This window comes from Ctenocephalides felis, unplaced genomic scaffold (genome assembly GCF_003426905.1).
Source record: "Ctenocephalides felis isolate EL2017-DRISC unplaced genomic scaffold, ASM342690v1 CF-g0.4_SCAFFOLD_01886, whole genome shotgun sequence".
Classification (NCBI taxonomy): Eukaryota; Metazoa; Arthropoda; class Insecta; order Siphonaptera; family Pulicidae; genus Ctenocephalides; species Ctenocephalides felis.
Window position 1 is genome coordinate 2,445,983 of NW_020538040.1, and position 14,616 is coordinate 2,460,598.

The 14,616-nt window shown below is 28.8% G+C and overlaps 1 protein-coding gene across 1 annotated transcript; it reads right to left on the reverse strand.

Moving 5' to 3' along the window:
• Positions 1-898: 898 nt before the first annotated feature.
• Positions 899-14,069, reverse strand: LOC113378388 (dystrophin-like; the record flags this gene model as incomplete). The annotated part of the gene is given in 11 exon segments (XM_026618919.1): positions 899-1,018; positions 2,830-2,944; positions 3,473-3,642; positions 5,234-5,529; positions 5,704-5,960; positions 7,885-7,996; positions 8,081-8,241; positions 10,446-10,614; positions 10,683-10,974; positions 11,059-11,195; positions 13,876-14,069. Coding segments are annotated over 11 exon segments (2,023 nt in total), but the record flags the coding sequence as incomplete, so codon positions are not given.
• Between the last annotated feature and the right edge of the window lie 547 nt (positions 14,070-14,616).

The following is a 14,616-nucleotide window of genomic DNA, read 5'->3' on the forward strand; positions in this document are numbered from 1 at the left end:
AAAAGTTGTAGATAATTTTACTAGCTTTATAACGATATATAATAATATATATGTGTTAAAACAAATTTTAGCAATACAAACGTAAATATACAAAAATGTAACCACTAACCACTAATGGCTAAACAACAGTTTCAACTTTACACGCTTTTCTTATTTAATTTTGTTCGCAAAGTTTTTAAACGTTATATACAGATTTGTAGAGAATTTTATTAGCTTTCTAACAATATATAACACTATTGTTATATTTTAACTTAGCTTAACAAAATAAACGTGCAACCGATGAAACTACATACATATTAAAAGCAGAAAACAACTTATTACAATTTGTGTATAAAATGTTTTGAAATTACTGCATTTAATTTTGAACAATGTACCCAATACACATGAAGTTGCACACGAGTTGGTACTGTCAACACTTTTGCGACCGTTAAGATTTGAATTTGAATTTACAATATAATATTTGCGTTTTATAAATAATAATTATTTTATTTATATTTTATTTATACTTTATTTTAAAACAATTGCTGTCAATAATATTTTTGAGTCTTTCTAAATGTTATTATGTAAAAGTCATTCAGGTACTCAGATATTACAGGTTACATTTTTTTATAATTATGTTTATATTGCTAAAATTTGTTCTAACACTTATATATTATTATATATCGTTAAAAAGCTTATAAAATTATCTACAAATCTGTATATTACATTTTAATTGTGAATTTTTTTTTACTCTTACCGTCTTTCATTTATATCCTTCCAGCTGCTTGCAAAGAATAAAAACAAATATATATCACAAGAAATATATATATATATATATATTATATATATATATGTGTATATATATATATGTATGTATATATATATTATATATATATATATATATATATTTATTTCTTACCTGCCATGTGCATAAGATTGCCCATCGTCTGCTGCACATTGTGTGCAGGCGGTGGAGGCCTATCCAGACTGCTTCGTCCATCTGTCCAAGAACTTCTACCATCTGCCCAACCTCCTGAAACTAAAAAAAAATCAATTAGGATATAAATTATGTTTATTTATTCACAATTTATTAATTTTATTACAATTAAAGTTGTAGTAAAAATATAATTTACGTTTAATAAAATTTTGAACAAATTATTCGTTGAATCATCATTATAAAATATGAATTGAGACGATATAATAATAAGATTCAGATTCTACTCGTCGAGACCTTTCAAACGATACCCCACATGCCATAAAACCACATTTTAAAAATTTGAAGTAAAACTTCTTTAAGCCGTTTACTACAAACTCATTAAAAGTGTATATACTGTGGACAATAGACATAGTTAATTGTAGAATTCGATACAAAAGATTTAGACAATACATATAGTAAAAGAGAATTAATAAATTTTAATATTGTAATATTTTTTTGCAATAAAATATGAGAATATGTAATGTTTTTATTATGATATAATCATTTTATTGTATGAGAATCGTTTTCTACTCATCGAGATCTTTCAAACGATACCCCACATGCCATATAAAATACAACTTAAAAATTTTGAAGTAAAACTTCTTTAAGCTGAAGTAAAGTAAAAAGTGTATATTGGACAAATCATTTAGTTAATGTTAAGTACTCAGCTTCTATTCAAAAAAGTCTGACAAATGTTAATAATATAAATTTAATAATATAAATTTTTTGAAGTAAAACTTCTTCAGACTAACTACGACAAGTGAAAATCTTGAAATATAAAAAATGAGTATATTAATAATAAAAGGACTCTACTAGCGATCAAACAAACTGAGTCTGGATTTCAATAAAAGTTGAAATTTTGGGAAAATTTGGAAGCACAAAGACAAGAAAGATTTTTATCATATTAAAAGAATTTATTTGGGGTATTATATCTATTTTGAAAACGTCGCAGAACAAATTAAGATTTTCTTTACTTCTTTTCAAAATTTTATTTTAATTTTATAAATTCGCACAGTGTGTTACACGCTTTAGCCTAAAGCGGCACACACACTTGACATTTTGTATATAACGGTTGTTTATGAGTTTATATGGCGCCGGTAGAGTGTGGCGGATGCTTTAGCGTAGTAAAGCGTGTTTCACACTTGAACTTTGGCATTATTTGAATAAAATCAAAATTAATTATGTAAAACGTGCAAGCAATTAAAAATAGAAATAAAGTAAAATTTTTGTTTGCTTTTGTTACCTGATTTAATCGTAACCAAATGTTATCGTAAAGTATTATTAGTAAATATAAAACAAGAGAAAAAATCGATTTAGAAAAATGTTTCAAGCATAATAATAAAATTTTACTTTAATTAATTTACTTTAATGAATTGAGCATTTTTTTAAGAAAATTCTTGATATGGTTTGTATATTTGCTAAGGTTGCCATAATGGTTTAAAGCTTCACTGTACTAAAACAATTTAAGAATGTAACTTATAATAAATTTTACGAATGAATTAAGAATGAATTTTATATTATTATTAAAATACTTTTAAATCTATTTGTTTAAACAAAATAAAATGTATAAAAATGACATAATTTACGGAGACAGAGATAAATTTTCTAGATTCCCATAAGGAAAATTTAAAAATGAAATTTATGAACCAAAATGTTTCAAAATACTGTATATTATTATTTATTTTCATTATTATATTGAATAGCAATTCTATATTATTATAAGACTAATTTAAAGTAAATTTGGTTAAACGTACAAATATTAGAAGACATAAGAATATTAGAAGAAGAGATCAATTTTATCGATTTATTATAAAGATATACTTGATCGATTCAAGATAAAGATAATTTGCTGATTTATGTTTTAGTTAACTTACTCGACTCATGATAAAGTCCATTCTGCATCTTAGCCGGTGAATCCGTTGCCAATTGTGAAGCCGTCACTGATCTCGTTTGCAAAGTTCCAGTTTTAGACGGAGAAGCTGCATTTGGCTGAAATAGAAAAAAAATGTAAACAAATGTAAAATTAAATCTTTTCGTCTCACTTTCTCTTTCTATTTCTTTCTATATCACTCTAGAACTAAAATGTCTTTATCTCCCTACATCACTCTCTATACATAACTGGTAATAAAGAAAATAAATAATAACATTAACCAAAAGACAATTTAAAATATAAGATGATTTATTAGCTGGATGTGGTCTCCTTGAAATACAATATGGAACAGGTCGTACATAAACACAACAAAGCCTAATCGCATAGTAGCATAGCATACTTCACTCTGTATTCCAAAGATAAGGTTCGTGCGAAATTTGAATACACAAATACATTTGTCCAATAACTTTTACTTGCTTTATTACAATCTCACTTTCTCTCTCTATTGATCTCTCCCTGACTTCTCGTTTCTCTATTTATCTTACTTTCTCTCTCAAACTATCTTTCTTTCACACTGAATCTCTTAGTTAGTTAACCAACTTTCACTCAAATAACACTTCTTATTATTATTTTAAGGTTTTATTTACCTCATCTAAAAGTTGTCTCAATCTCTGCAACTGTGCCTCCAACTGTCGATTGTGATCCTCCAAAATCTGCATCCTGGCCTCGAGTCTCCCTTTGTGCTGTCTCAGCAGCCTCGCTTCGGCCACCATATCCTGATCGCTGTTACCAGATCTCGTCAGAGTATCGCTATTACCTAAAAGAAATAAATAAACAAATTAAGTAATAATAAATCTAAAAATAAACAATTTCAATTTAAACAGTTATTTAAAACTGAAAAACCTATCTTATCTTCTTCTATAACCATTTTAAACTTATATAGACAAACAGATTAAATAATAGAAACTTAAAACTTCATATTCTATTCGTTAAATAAAATTCTAATTGTAAGTAGATTTTTTTAACTAAAGGAACTCTACTGACGAGCAAAATGAGAGAAACAAAATGTAAAATGTAAAAAGAACTCTACTGACGAGCAAATTAAGAGAGAAAATCATAAAAAGAACTCTACTGACAAGCAAATTGAGATTTTTTTAGAAATTATTTTTTTAAAAAAGGGACTCTACTGACAGAGTAGGAAAGAATCATAAAGAAAACTCTACAGACAAACAAATTAAGAAAAAAAATCATAAAAAGAACTTTACTGACGAGCAAATTTAAAAAAATGTAAAAAAAACTCTACTGACAAGAAACTTAAGAATGATAAATGTAAAATGGACTCTACTAACGAGCAAATTGAGGTTTCCTAGAAATTATTTTTAAAAAAGGGATTTCGCAGAAACTATTTATAAAAAAAGACTCTACTGACGAGCTAATTGAGACAAAAGTGTCGAAAAAACCTCTACTGATAAACGAATTCAGTAAAAATAAGAGAAAAGAACCGTACTGACAAGAAAATTGGATTTTCGTAGAATTTTTTTTAAAAGGAACTCTACTGATGAGAAAATTGAAATAACGAAGAAGGAACTCTACTGACAAGAATACTTAATTAAAAGTAGGGACTCTACTAATAAAACACAAAGAAATGATAAAAGAGACTCTACTGACAAGCAAATTATGAAAAAATCAAAGAACAGACGCTACTGACGAGCAAATTAAGAATGACAAAAAGGACTCTACTGACAAGCAAATTATAAAAAAATGTAAAAGAGACTCTACTGACGAAAAAACTGAAATAAATAAGAAGGAACTCTACTGACAAAAAACTCAATTAAAAACAAGAAAGGACTCTACTGATAAACTAGAAAAAAACAGAGAAAGGACTCTACTGACAAACAAATTAGAAAAAAGTAAAAAGGACTCTACTGACGAACAAATTCCGGAAAAGAATGACAAAAAGAACTCTACTGACGAACAAATTAAGAATGACAAAAAGGACTCTACTGACGAGCAATTAAAAAAAAAGTGTCGCCAAAAACTCTATTAAAGAACAAATCAAGAAAAAATTAAAAAATTCTACTGAAATAATAAAAAGGGGCTGTACTGACTAAATAAAAAAAGTGTAAAAGTGACTCTACTGACGACCAAACTAGATAAATCAGATTAAGAAGGGACTATACAAACGAGCAAATTTAAATTTTTAAGATTTAAAAGAGAAAGAGACTATTCACAAACTAAAAAAAAAATCAAAAAACAGATTCTACTGACGATCAAATTAAGAATGACAAGAAAAACTCTACTGACAAGCGTTTTAAAAAAAATTAAAACAAATACTTTTACAAAACATAACTTAAAAACTCTAGCAACTATTACATAAATGTCATTTTTTAAAAAAATCTCTCCCTCACCTGCTCCACCATTTCCATTAACCCCTCCGCCATCCCTCTCATCACCATCATGTCTATCCCCCCTCTCGTTTTTATCACCGCCGTCCTTTTTTAATCGTTCATACTCGGCTTGAAGCGCCTTATTTTCGTCCTCCAGCTCTCTAATCATTGCCTCCAATTCTTCCCTTTGTTCGGCGTCCATGGCCGCCATCAATTGAACCGGACTTCTGGGCGCCGAATTGGAGTTCGTGTTATTGGAGTCGTTGGGACCGGTTAGAGACTGGCAGTATTGGGCAATCAGTTGGTGCTCATCATCACTAAATAAAACAAAAAAGTAGAAATGAACTCTACTGACGAGAAAACTAACAACGAGTGGGTAAAAGTTTGCACCCCTTGCGTGGGCGCCGGGGCAAATGAAAACTTCCCGTCGCGGGCGCACTTATATTTACCAATATTTCAACAAAAATTTTTCGCCATTTAAATCTACTTACGAATCCGGTGTAGAATTGCTCCTAGTCCTCAGTTCAACCTCGGCCAACCTGGTTGCATACATCTCCAACCTGGAATGCATATCGGGAGCGAGTGCTGACCTCTGTGGTGACGGCGCTGGACTTTCCAGGGCGTCGCCTTCCAAAACAGTCTGGACTGGTAGATAGCCAACTCGGGGGTGCTTCTTGAAGTATCTCTTGGATTTGAATTTGTTACGGAGAGCTCTTGTGAAGTCACGAACGTCTTCACCGGAGGTTGTCTGAGGAATGGATATATTAATTGAATGTGATGGTAAAGAAAGATTTTAGGAAATTAATATTAAGATGTAATAAAGATATGATATAAAAAAGTAAAGATAGATAAGGAGAGATATAAAAACATGTACGGATGATTAAATTAGCCTGATAAAGGTGTGTGAGAAATAAGTGTATTGCTAGTAGAGTTTTTTCATTTTATTTTAATTTTGCTCGTCAGTAGAGTCCCTTTTTTAATTTTCTAAATAAAAAAATAATTTGCTCGTTTTTTGTTAATTTCAATTTTTAATTAGTTTGCTCGTCAGTAAAGTCCTTTAATTGTTAATTTTATTTTGCTGGTCAGTAGAGTCCTTTTTTAATTTGAAGTCAAATTTTATTTTGCTCGTCAGTAGAGTCCTTTTCTCTACTGATGAGAGTTTATTTCGTTTTTATTGACTTTAATTTCAAATTGATTTTTAGTTTTCTCGTCAGTAGAGTCCCTTTTGTCTATTTTTTTAAATTAGTTTTCTCGTAAGTAGAGTCCCTTTCTATTAATTTAATTTGGCTCGCCAGTAGAATCCTTTTTTAAAATTCTAGATTAAAATTAAGATTGCTCTTTAGTAAAGTCCCTTTCACGTTTTTTTAGATTTTTATTTAATGTTTGCTGGTCAGTAGAGTCCCTTTTTTGTTAATTTAATTTGCTCGTCTGTAGAGTCCCGTTTTGTTATTTAAGTTTGTATTTAATGTTTTCTTGTCAGTAGAGTCCCTTTTTAATTTAAAGTCAAATTTTACTTTGCTTGTCAGTAGAGTTCCTTCTTTATTTAAAGTCAAATTTTATTTTGCTCGTTGGTAGAGTCCATTTTTAATTTAAGTAAATTTTTATTTGCTTGTCAGTAGAGTCCCTTTTTATATTTCAATCTGATTTTTATTTTGCTCGTCAGTAGAATCCATTTTGTATTTTATAATTTGTATTTTTATAATTTTGATACAATTTTTGATTTGCACGTTAGTAGAGTCCTTTTTTATATTTCAATCTAATTTTTACTTTGCTCGTCAGTGGAGTCCTTTTTTGTTATTTAAATTTGTTTTTAATGTTTGCTCGTCAGTAGAGTCCCTTTTATATTGATCAGAATCCTTTTTGTTTTTATTGATTTTAATTTCAAATTGATTTTTTGTTTGCTCGTCAGTAGAGTCCCGTTTTGTTATTTAAATTTATATTTGATGTTTGCTCGTTAGTAGAGTCCTTTTTTTAAAATTTCAGATCAAAATTAAGATTGCTCGTCAGTAGATTCCTTTTTTTGTTATTTTTTTTAATCAATTTTAATCAATTTGCTCGTCACTAGAGTCCCATTTTATTTATTTCAATATCGAACCGACTTTTAGTTTGTTTGTCAGTAGAGTTTCTTTTTTATTTTTTTAGCTTGCCATTTAATGTTTAATATTTAAATTTAGTTTATATTTAATTGAAACTTTCAATTAAATTGCTCGTCAGTAGAGTCCCTTTTTGCATTTTCTAAGTTTGCTCGTCAGTAAAGTCCATTCTTTGTTAATATAATTTTTAAACTATTTTGTTCGTCAATAGAGTTTCTTGTTGATATAATTTTTAATTTCTCTTTTTTGTTAATGTAATTTTTGAGTAATTTAAATCAATTGCTCGTCAGTAGAGTCTTTTTTTTTGGTAATTTAATTTTGTTTGGCAGTAGAGTCCTTTTTAGTTAAGAATTTTCAGTTTGCTCGTCAGAAGAGTCCTTTTTTGGTGTAGATCGATCATTAAAAAACGTTTTTTTCGTAAATTCGGGGAGGGGTAATCAAAAAGTACTAAAAAATCGATCACATGATTAATGAATGCCCTTCAGTAGTACCAATTATTTCGAACTGGTTGGAGTTATTTCCTTATAATTAGTGTTGCCATATAAGATAAAAAGTGTAACCGAGAATACTATTGCTTACCGTGGTGCAGTATTCCTGCATCGGATGTGTCAGTTTGTGGTTTTTGGCTTTTCGTCCTGAGAAGAAACAGGTTTGGCACATGTCGAAGTTGAAGCATTTCAGACAACGATATCTGGTAAATAAATGAAAACACATTCATAAACATATAAACGTAACAAAATTATACATACGTGTATATGTGGTTATTAAACATTACCTGAAACCAACGATCGGATACTCCTTACAAATATTACATTTGGCTTGATGTTTAGCTGCCTCGGCAGCAGCTAATCTGTGCAGCACCGGCAGCCAAACCATGCTCTGGGGCTCCTGCTGGAGCCAACTCAAAAAGTGCATTGCTTCGATCGCTGTTAAATCCTGGAAACAAAAAATAAACTAGCTGTAAGTGACGTAATAATAGATATAGCAATGTTAACTTCTTGGATTTGTATGCTTTGTACGGAACCCTGTTGCTTTGTTAAGTGTTTAAGTATGATTTTAGGATAGTGCTAGTCAAGACATTTCATTTGATACCCCACATGCCTATATTTGAAGTAAAACTTCTCAACTCACACTAGATTCAGAGCTGTGCAACCCATTGGTTTACTTTCGTTACATATCCTGTAACTTTTGAACGGTTCGTCCGATTTAAATGCAACATTCGGTAAAGTTGTGCTAAATTAAAAGATGTATATTATTTTCTAGTATGTTAGAACCCTAAATCAACTTGGCATACTTTAAAATAGCAAAAATTGCTATTAAAAGGTAAATAATTCATGTGTATAAAACCCTATAGGTTTATTGAGCTTGTTACTAAAATATTTGGATAGTGCTCGTCGAGACCTTTCATTTGATACCCCACATGCCTATATTTGAAGTAAAACTTCTCAACTCATGTTTGACCCGCTGTACTATTTATAGTATGACAACTCATTCCTGTGCATTTATTTATTAAATTGTTTGTAACTTTGAAACAAATCCTTTGACGCAAATGATACATTCTACAAAAATGTTCTAAATTAAATTATCTATGGTTGTACTTAATATAAATCCTTAAATCAACTCTGTATACTTTAAAATTGCAATAAAAATTAAAAAAATAGTGTTGAATAATGGATATGTGTAATTGTACGGAACCCTATCAGTCAGTTTTGTACGTCACTCGTATATTTGGTTAGTGCTCGTCGAGAGCTTTCATTTGATACCCCACATGCCTATATTTGAAGTAAAACTTCTTGAATCATATTTTGTTTTTACATTCGCAACCCATTGGTCTACTTTTTATTATATCTCTTGTATCTTTTAAACTATTTGTCTCAGAGAAGTGAAATATTCGGCAAATTTGTATATAATTAAGCAATCTATAATACTGTCTATGAATAGAAGCCTTACCATCACTCGGTTTACAAGATTAGAAATAAAAATTAACAATTAATTTAACAAAATTAAAGTAGAAAACCCTATCGGTGTTAAAAGTCTATTATTATGATATTATTCAAGTGCTCGTCGAGACCTTTCATTTGATACCCCACATGCCTATATTTGAAGTAAAACTTCTCAACTCATACTAGACCCTGAGTTCTGCAACCCATTGGTTTACCTTTCATTCAATCTCTTGTAAATTTTGAACCGTTCGTCCAAATTGAACGAAATATTCGGCAAAATTGTGGTAAATTCAATTATCTATAACATAACCTAACATACTTACAGCCAATCGTTGTATTTTAAAATTGTAAAAATTGACATTACGAAATAAATAAACATTTTGTACGGAACCCTATTACTTTTTAGAATGTTTAAGTATGATTTCTAGTTAGTTCTCGTCGAGACCTTTCATTTGATACCCCACATGCCTATATTTGATATATGAAAATCTTCACCGAAACTTTAATATTTTCAATTCGACTAGCGCTCGCCATGTCGTCCGAACCTAACACGACGCTTTCCCATACATCTTTGCTTAGGCTCGGATGCGCATGGTAAGCGTTAATAAAATATTTTTATCATTATTTAGTTTTATCATTAACAAAACTAAATATAAAGCCAAATCGTGCTATTTTTAGTTAAACTTCCTATTTTATCTTTTATTACAGTGATTTTTTTAGTGATTATTATCCATCTAACAATTTGCCGATAGGCAAAAACTATTATTTATCACATTTACAACGATATTCCGTAACATTATAGTCGTATCGTTAATAAAAAGTTCAAAAAACAGTATCGGTCTATGTTTTGAGGTGTCAAGGATGCCCTTTGAACTTCTAAGTATGGATTGAGCGTAGAGCGCGTTAAACGTTATGTTTAACGATTTAAGCTTTAAGTCTATGATGTTCGGTCGAAGCGGGTGATTCGAACGTGCGTGATAGACTTTTTGTGAATGAATTTTTACTTGTGTAATATACATTTATCATATTTCAAGAACGGTTGGACGGATTTTGATGGTTTAAAAAGTTTTCGATTTGTAATAATGTTGTTAAAATATATATTAAGTTTCACAAACATTGTTAATTAATAAATTTAAAATATTTGCAGCTATTAATATTTACTATTACTATTATTATTATTATTATTATGAATCTTACCTTTCCGGCCTTCTCAAAGCAGCTTCTAACGCTCGGTTCAATATTTGAACCTCCGAAAGCTGCAACTTCACCCAGCTGTCTCGGCACCTGAATGCAATCGTGCAAAAGCAATCCTAACTTCCTTTGATCGACCAAACGATTAGGATCGGCTATTAACCGGAAAAGATACCTAAAAAATAAAACAAATTTATAAAACCCACATCATGCAATTTCTTATACTGCATCGACAATACTTACTTATACTTTTCTTCGAGATGACCTTTGCAAAGTAATACCAAACCGACTTTAAAGCTCAAAACTCTGATTTGGCCAGTTCGTTGACTATCGTAAACATTCAACAGCCAATTTATGGCCAAATCGAGACATAATGGGACGTTGATTTGGGCCTTCGGGTTCTCGTTTGCAATAATTTCATACAGAGACGTCAAGACAGTCACCATATCAGGGATATCGATGAGTTTATCATTCTGGGCCCTTAATCCGTGATTGTCGAAAGCTTCTAGGGCACTGGAGAGACTCAACATGTTCACTAGAAAAATTAAACAAGCACATAAATTATAAATAAACTTCTATTAAATTGTTGTAAATGTTATGTTATTAAAATTTTACTTACTTCCTAGTTTTTTCTGTACGGCCCTCAGCTTCATGGCCGTCCTGTAGGCCGAAAATCGAACCTCGTTCAAATCGGCCAAAGAGTTCATCAAATCTATCATCTTGGGGTGATCCCAATGCGTCGTTTCCAACTGATGGCTGCAATCACAAAAAAAAACATTATATATTTAAAAACATAAAAATTCAAAAAAATAACCTTACTAAGTGACAGTCGGTCCGCCATTTTGATAACAAAAGAAATTTGAAAGAACAATTTAATTTATACATGAAAGATATATATGTATATATATATATATATATATATAAAAGTCACGAATAACAATTATAATAATATTTAAGTTTTATATTTTACGTATAAAATCACATTTATTATTTAAAGCACATACATTTAAATTTGTTGAAGATTGATACTAAACACACTATATTCTACTCTATATAAGTTTCTCTTTGTTTTGTGTCAATCTATATATATATAGTATCTATGCTCATTATAATATATGCAATTTGGGTGACTTTTTTAAATATGTAATCAGTAAGCAGTTTGTTTCATTATTAATATAAATTCATCAATTTATGCGAAAAAAATATACATTTGCAAAGACGGCTCTTAAAATTATGAAAAAATGCTAATTTTAATAAACTATCGAGTTTTAAAATGGCGTAGAACAACTGTCAACTCTTGTATTTACTATAATTAATATTTAAACATAATTCAGATATTTTAGCTTTAAATTTTACTTGTGAAAGTACACTTGAATTTATTTTATAAATAACTAAATTTATATTATATTATATTACTAAACAGTAAATTGCACAAATGAATATTGAAATTATAATAAAAAAATATCGATATGTGTGCAGAATAGATATTTAAATTTAAAATGGCGGAAAGAACTGTCAAACTCGTAAATAAAAATTAAGATATTATAAATTTAAATTTTAACTGTATATATTTAAAAAACACTTGTATTTATTTAATATCAAAAATAACATTTATATTTATAATTTACAAAAAAAAAATAAACATTTGTAAAATTCAAAATTTTTGAACACGTTTGCAACTTAAACAGTTTAAACAGCTGTCAACGGGTATCAATATTAATTACTTTAGCTTTAAATTCTAACTGTTCATAATTAAAAGAACACTTAAATTTATTTTATATCAGATGTAGATTTATATTATATCAACGAACGTTAGAATTATTAATAAAAAATTTATAAAATTTATAATAAATCTTTAATCACGTTTGCAGCTAAAACTGTCAAATTTTAAAATGGCGCAAACAACTGCCAAAAGTTATTAGTTATGTTAATTAAATTTGATGCGTATATATTTAAAGTTTTGCAGTTTAACTATTTATAAAGTTAGTTTTATAAGTTACATTAAATTCATTTTATAAGGAATGTACATTTATATTATATTAATAAATTCCACATAATTTTAATTATAAACTCATAACTTCGGAAACTGTCAAACGTTGTCTATAGTTTAATTAACGTTTACTCATATTTACTATATTTCAGCTTGCAATTCGACATGTATACAATTAAATTAATCCGTTTATTTTATATTATATTATATATAATTATATTTAAATTATAAGAAGCAAAAACTCCTATTAAAATTATAATCAATCAACTTTATCGATAAAATTTCAAAATGGCGTTAAAAGCTGTCAAACTTAAACAATAAATTCAATAAAATTTTTCTAAATTTAATGTTTAAAATTGGCTTATATCAATTTGCTAGTCAGTAGAGTCACCTTTCTGTCCTAAAAAATAAATCTAATATTACTTTTCTCAATTCCAAATATAATTTGTTCGTCAGTAGAGTCTTTTATCCGTTTTATCGCAGAATTGGCCCATAAATTTACTTTTATATAAATATTGTAAACTGCATACAAATCTCTTGAAACTACGATAAAAAAATTAAGTAAAACTTCTAAAAAGACACAAATTTTATATTGTAAATTCAAATTCAAATCTCAACCGTTAAAACAAGAGATGACAGTACCACCAACCCGTGTACAACTTCATGTTAGTTGGGTACATTGTTCAAAATTAAATGCAGTAATTTTAAAACAATTTTATATACAAATTATAATAAGTCGTTTTGCTGTATTTAATATGTATGTTAGTTTCATCGGTTGCACATTTATTTTGTTAAACAAAGTTAAAATATAACAATAGTGTTATATATTGTTAGGAAAGGTAATAAAATTGTCTACAAATATGTATATAACGTTTAAAAACTTTTTAAACAAAATTTAATAGGAAAAATTGGTAAAATTGATACATTAGTTAGCTTAAGGCGAGTTTTATAGGTTACATTTTTGTATATTTACGTTTATATTGCTAAAATTTGTTCCAGCTCATATATACGGTTATATATCGTTAGAAAGCTAAGAAAATTATCTACAACTCTGTATATCACACTTTAACACGTTTCGAACAAAATTATTTACAAAATATTTCTAAACTTTCAAGTGCCATTTTATATTATTAGTTTCATCGATTGCACTTTTTTATATAAACCATTATTTTATTATACAAAATTAGAATCTAGCAATAATATTATATATTGTTAAAAAGCTAATAAAATTATCTACAAATCTGTATATAACGTTTAAAAACTTTTGGAACAAAATTGTTTAGGAAAAATAAGTAAACTTTAAAATTTAATTGGTGACATTTTTTTATATTTACCTTTGTATCGCCAAAATTTGTTCCAACACATATATATTATTATATACCATTAAAAAGCTAATAAAATTCTCTACAAATCTGTATATAACATTTAAAGTATTTTCCCACTTACTTGATATAATAAGGCACTTTGCTCGGAGTGATGGCCCTCTCCCAAGGTGCCTCTACGGAACCCGTCAGGAACCCTTGTGACGTCACGCCGCCTTCTTTGCCGAACTCGCAGAATTGCTTGTACCTCTCATCGACTGCAATTTGCAGCAATTTCCATCTGCACAAATCGTATTGGCCGGATTTAGAGAAAACCATTTTTTTAAAAATAGATAGAATCAAAATTTTCCAAAAATTGGAATTTGATAAAGTCACTGAGGGTTTGGGGTATTTTTTGGTGCGGTGGAATTGATCGATATGCACTTGGTAATGTTTTTAGAGCCTGTTTTGTAGCACTGTGTATTTATTTGGTTGCACATGGGTTGCACGTTTATTTTGTTAAAAATATTTTGAATATAACAATAGTGTTATATATTGTTAGAAAGCTGATAGAATTGTCTACAAAACAGTATATGACGTTTTGAAACTTTTCGAACAAACTTTAGCAAGAGAAGTCTGTAAAGTTGAAACTGTTGTTAGCCATTAGTGTTTAGTGGTTACAGTTGTTTATATTTACTTAGATATTGCTAAAATTTGTTCCACAACATATATATTGTTATATATCGTTGAAAAGCTAATCAAATTATCTACAACTTTGTATATAACGTTTAAAAATTTTCGAACAAAATTAATTAAAAAAAATGTGTAAAATATAAAATTTAGTATCGAGTTATTAGCACTATGCTTTGAGAGTCCATAATTATAT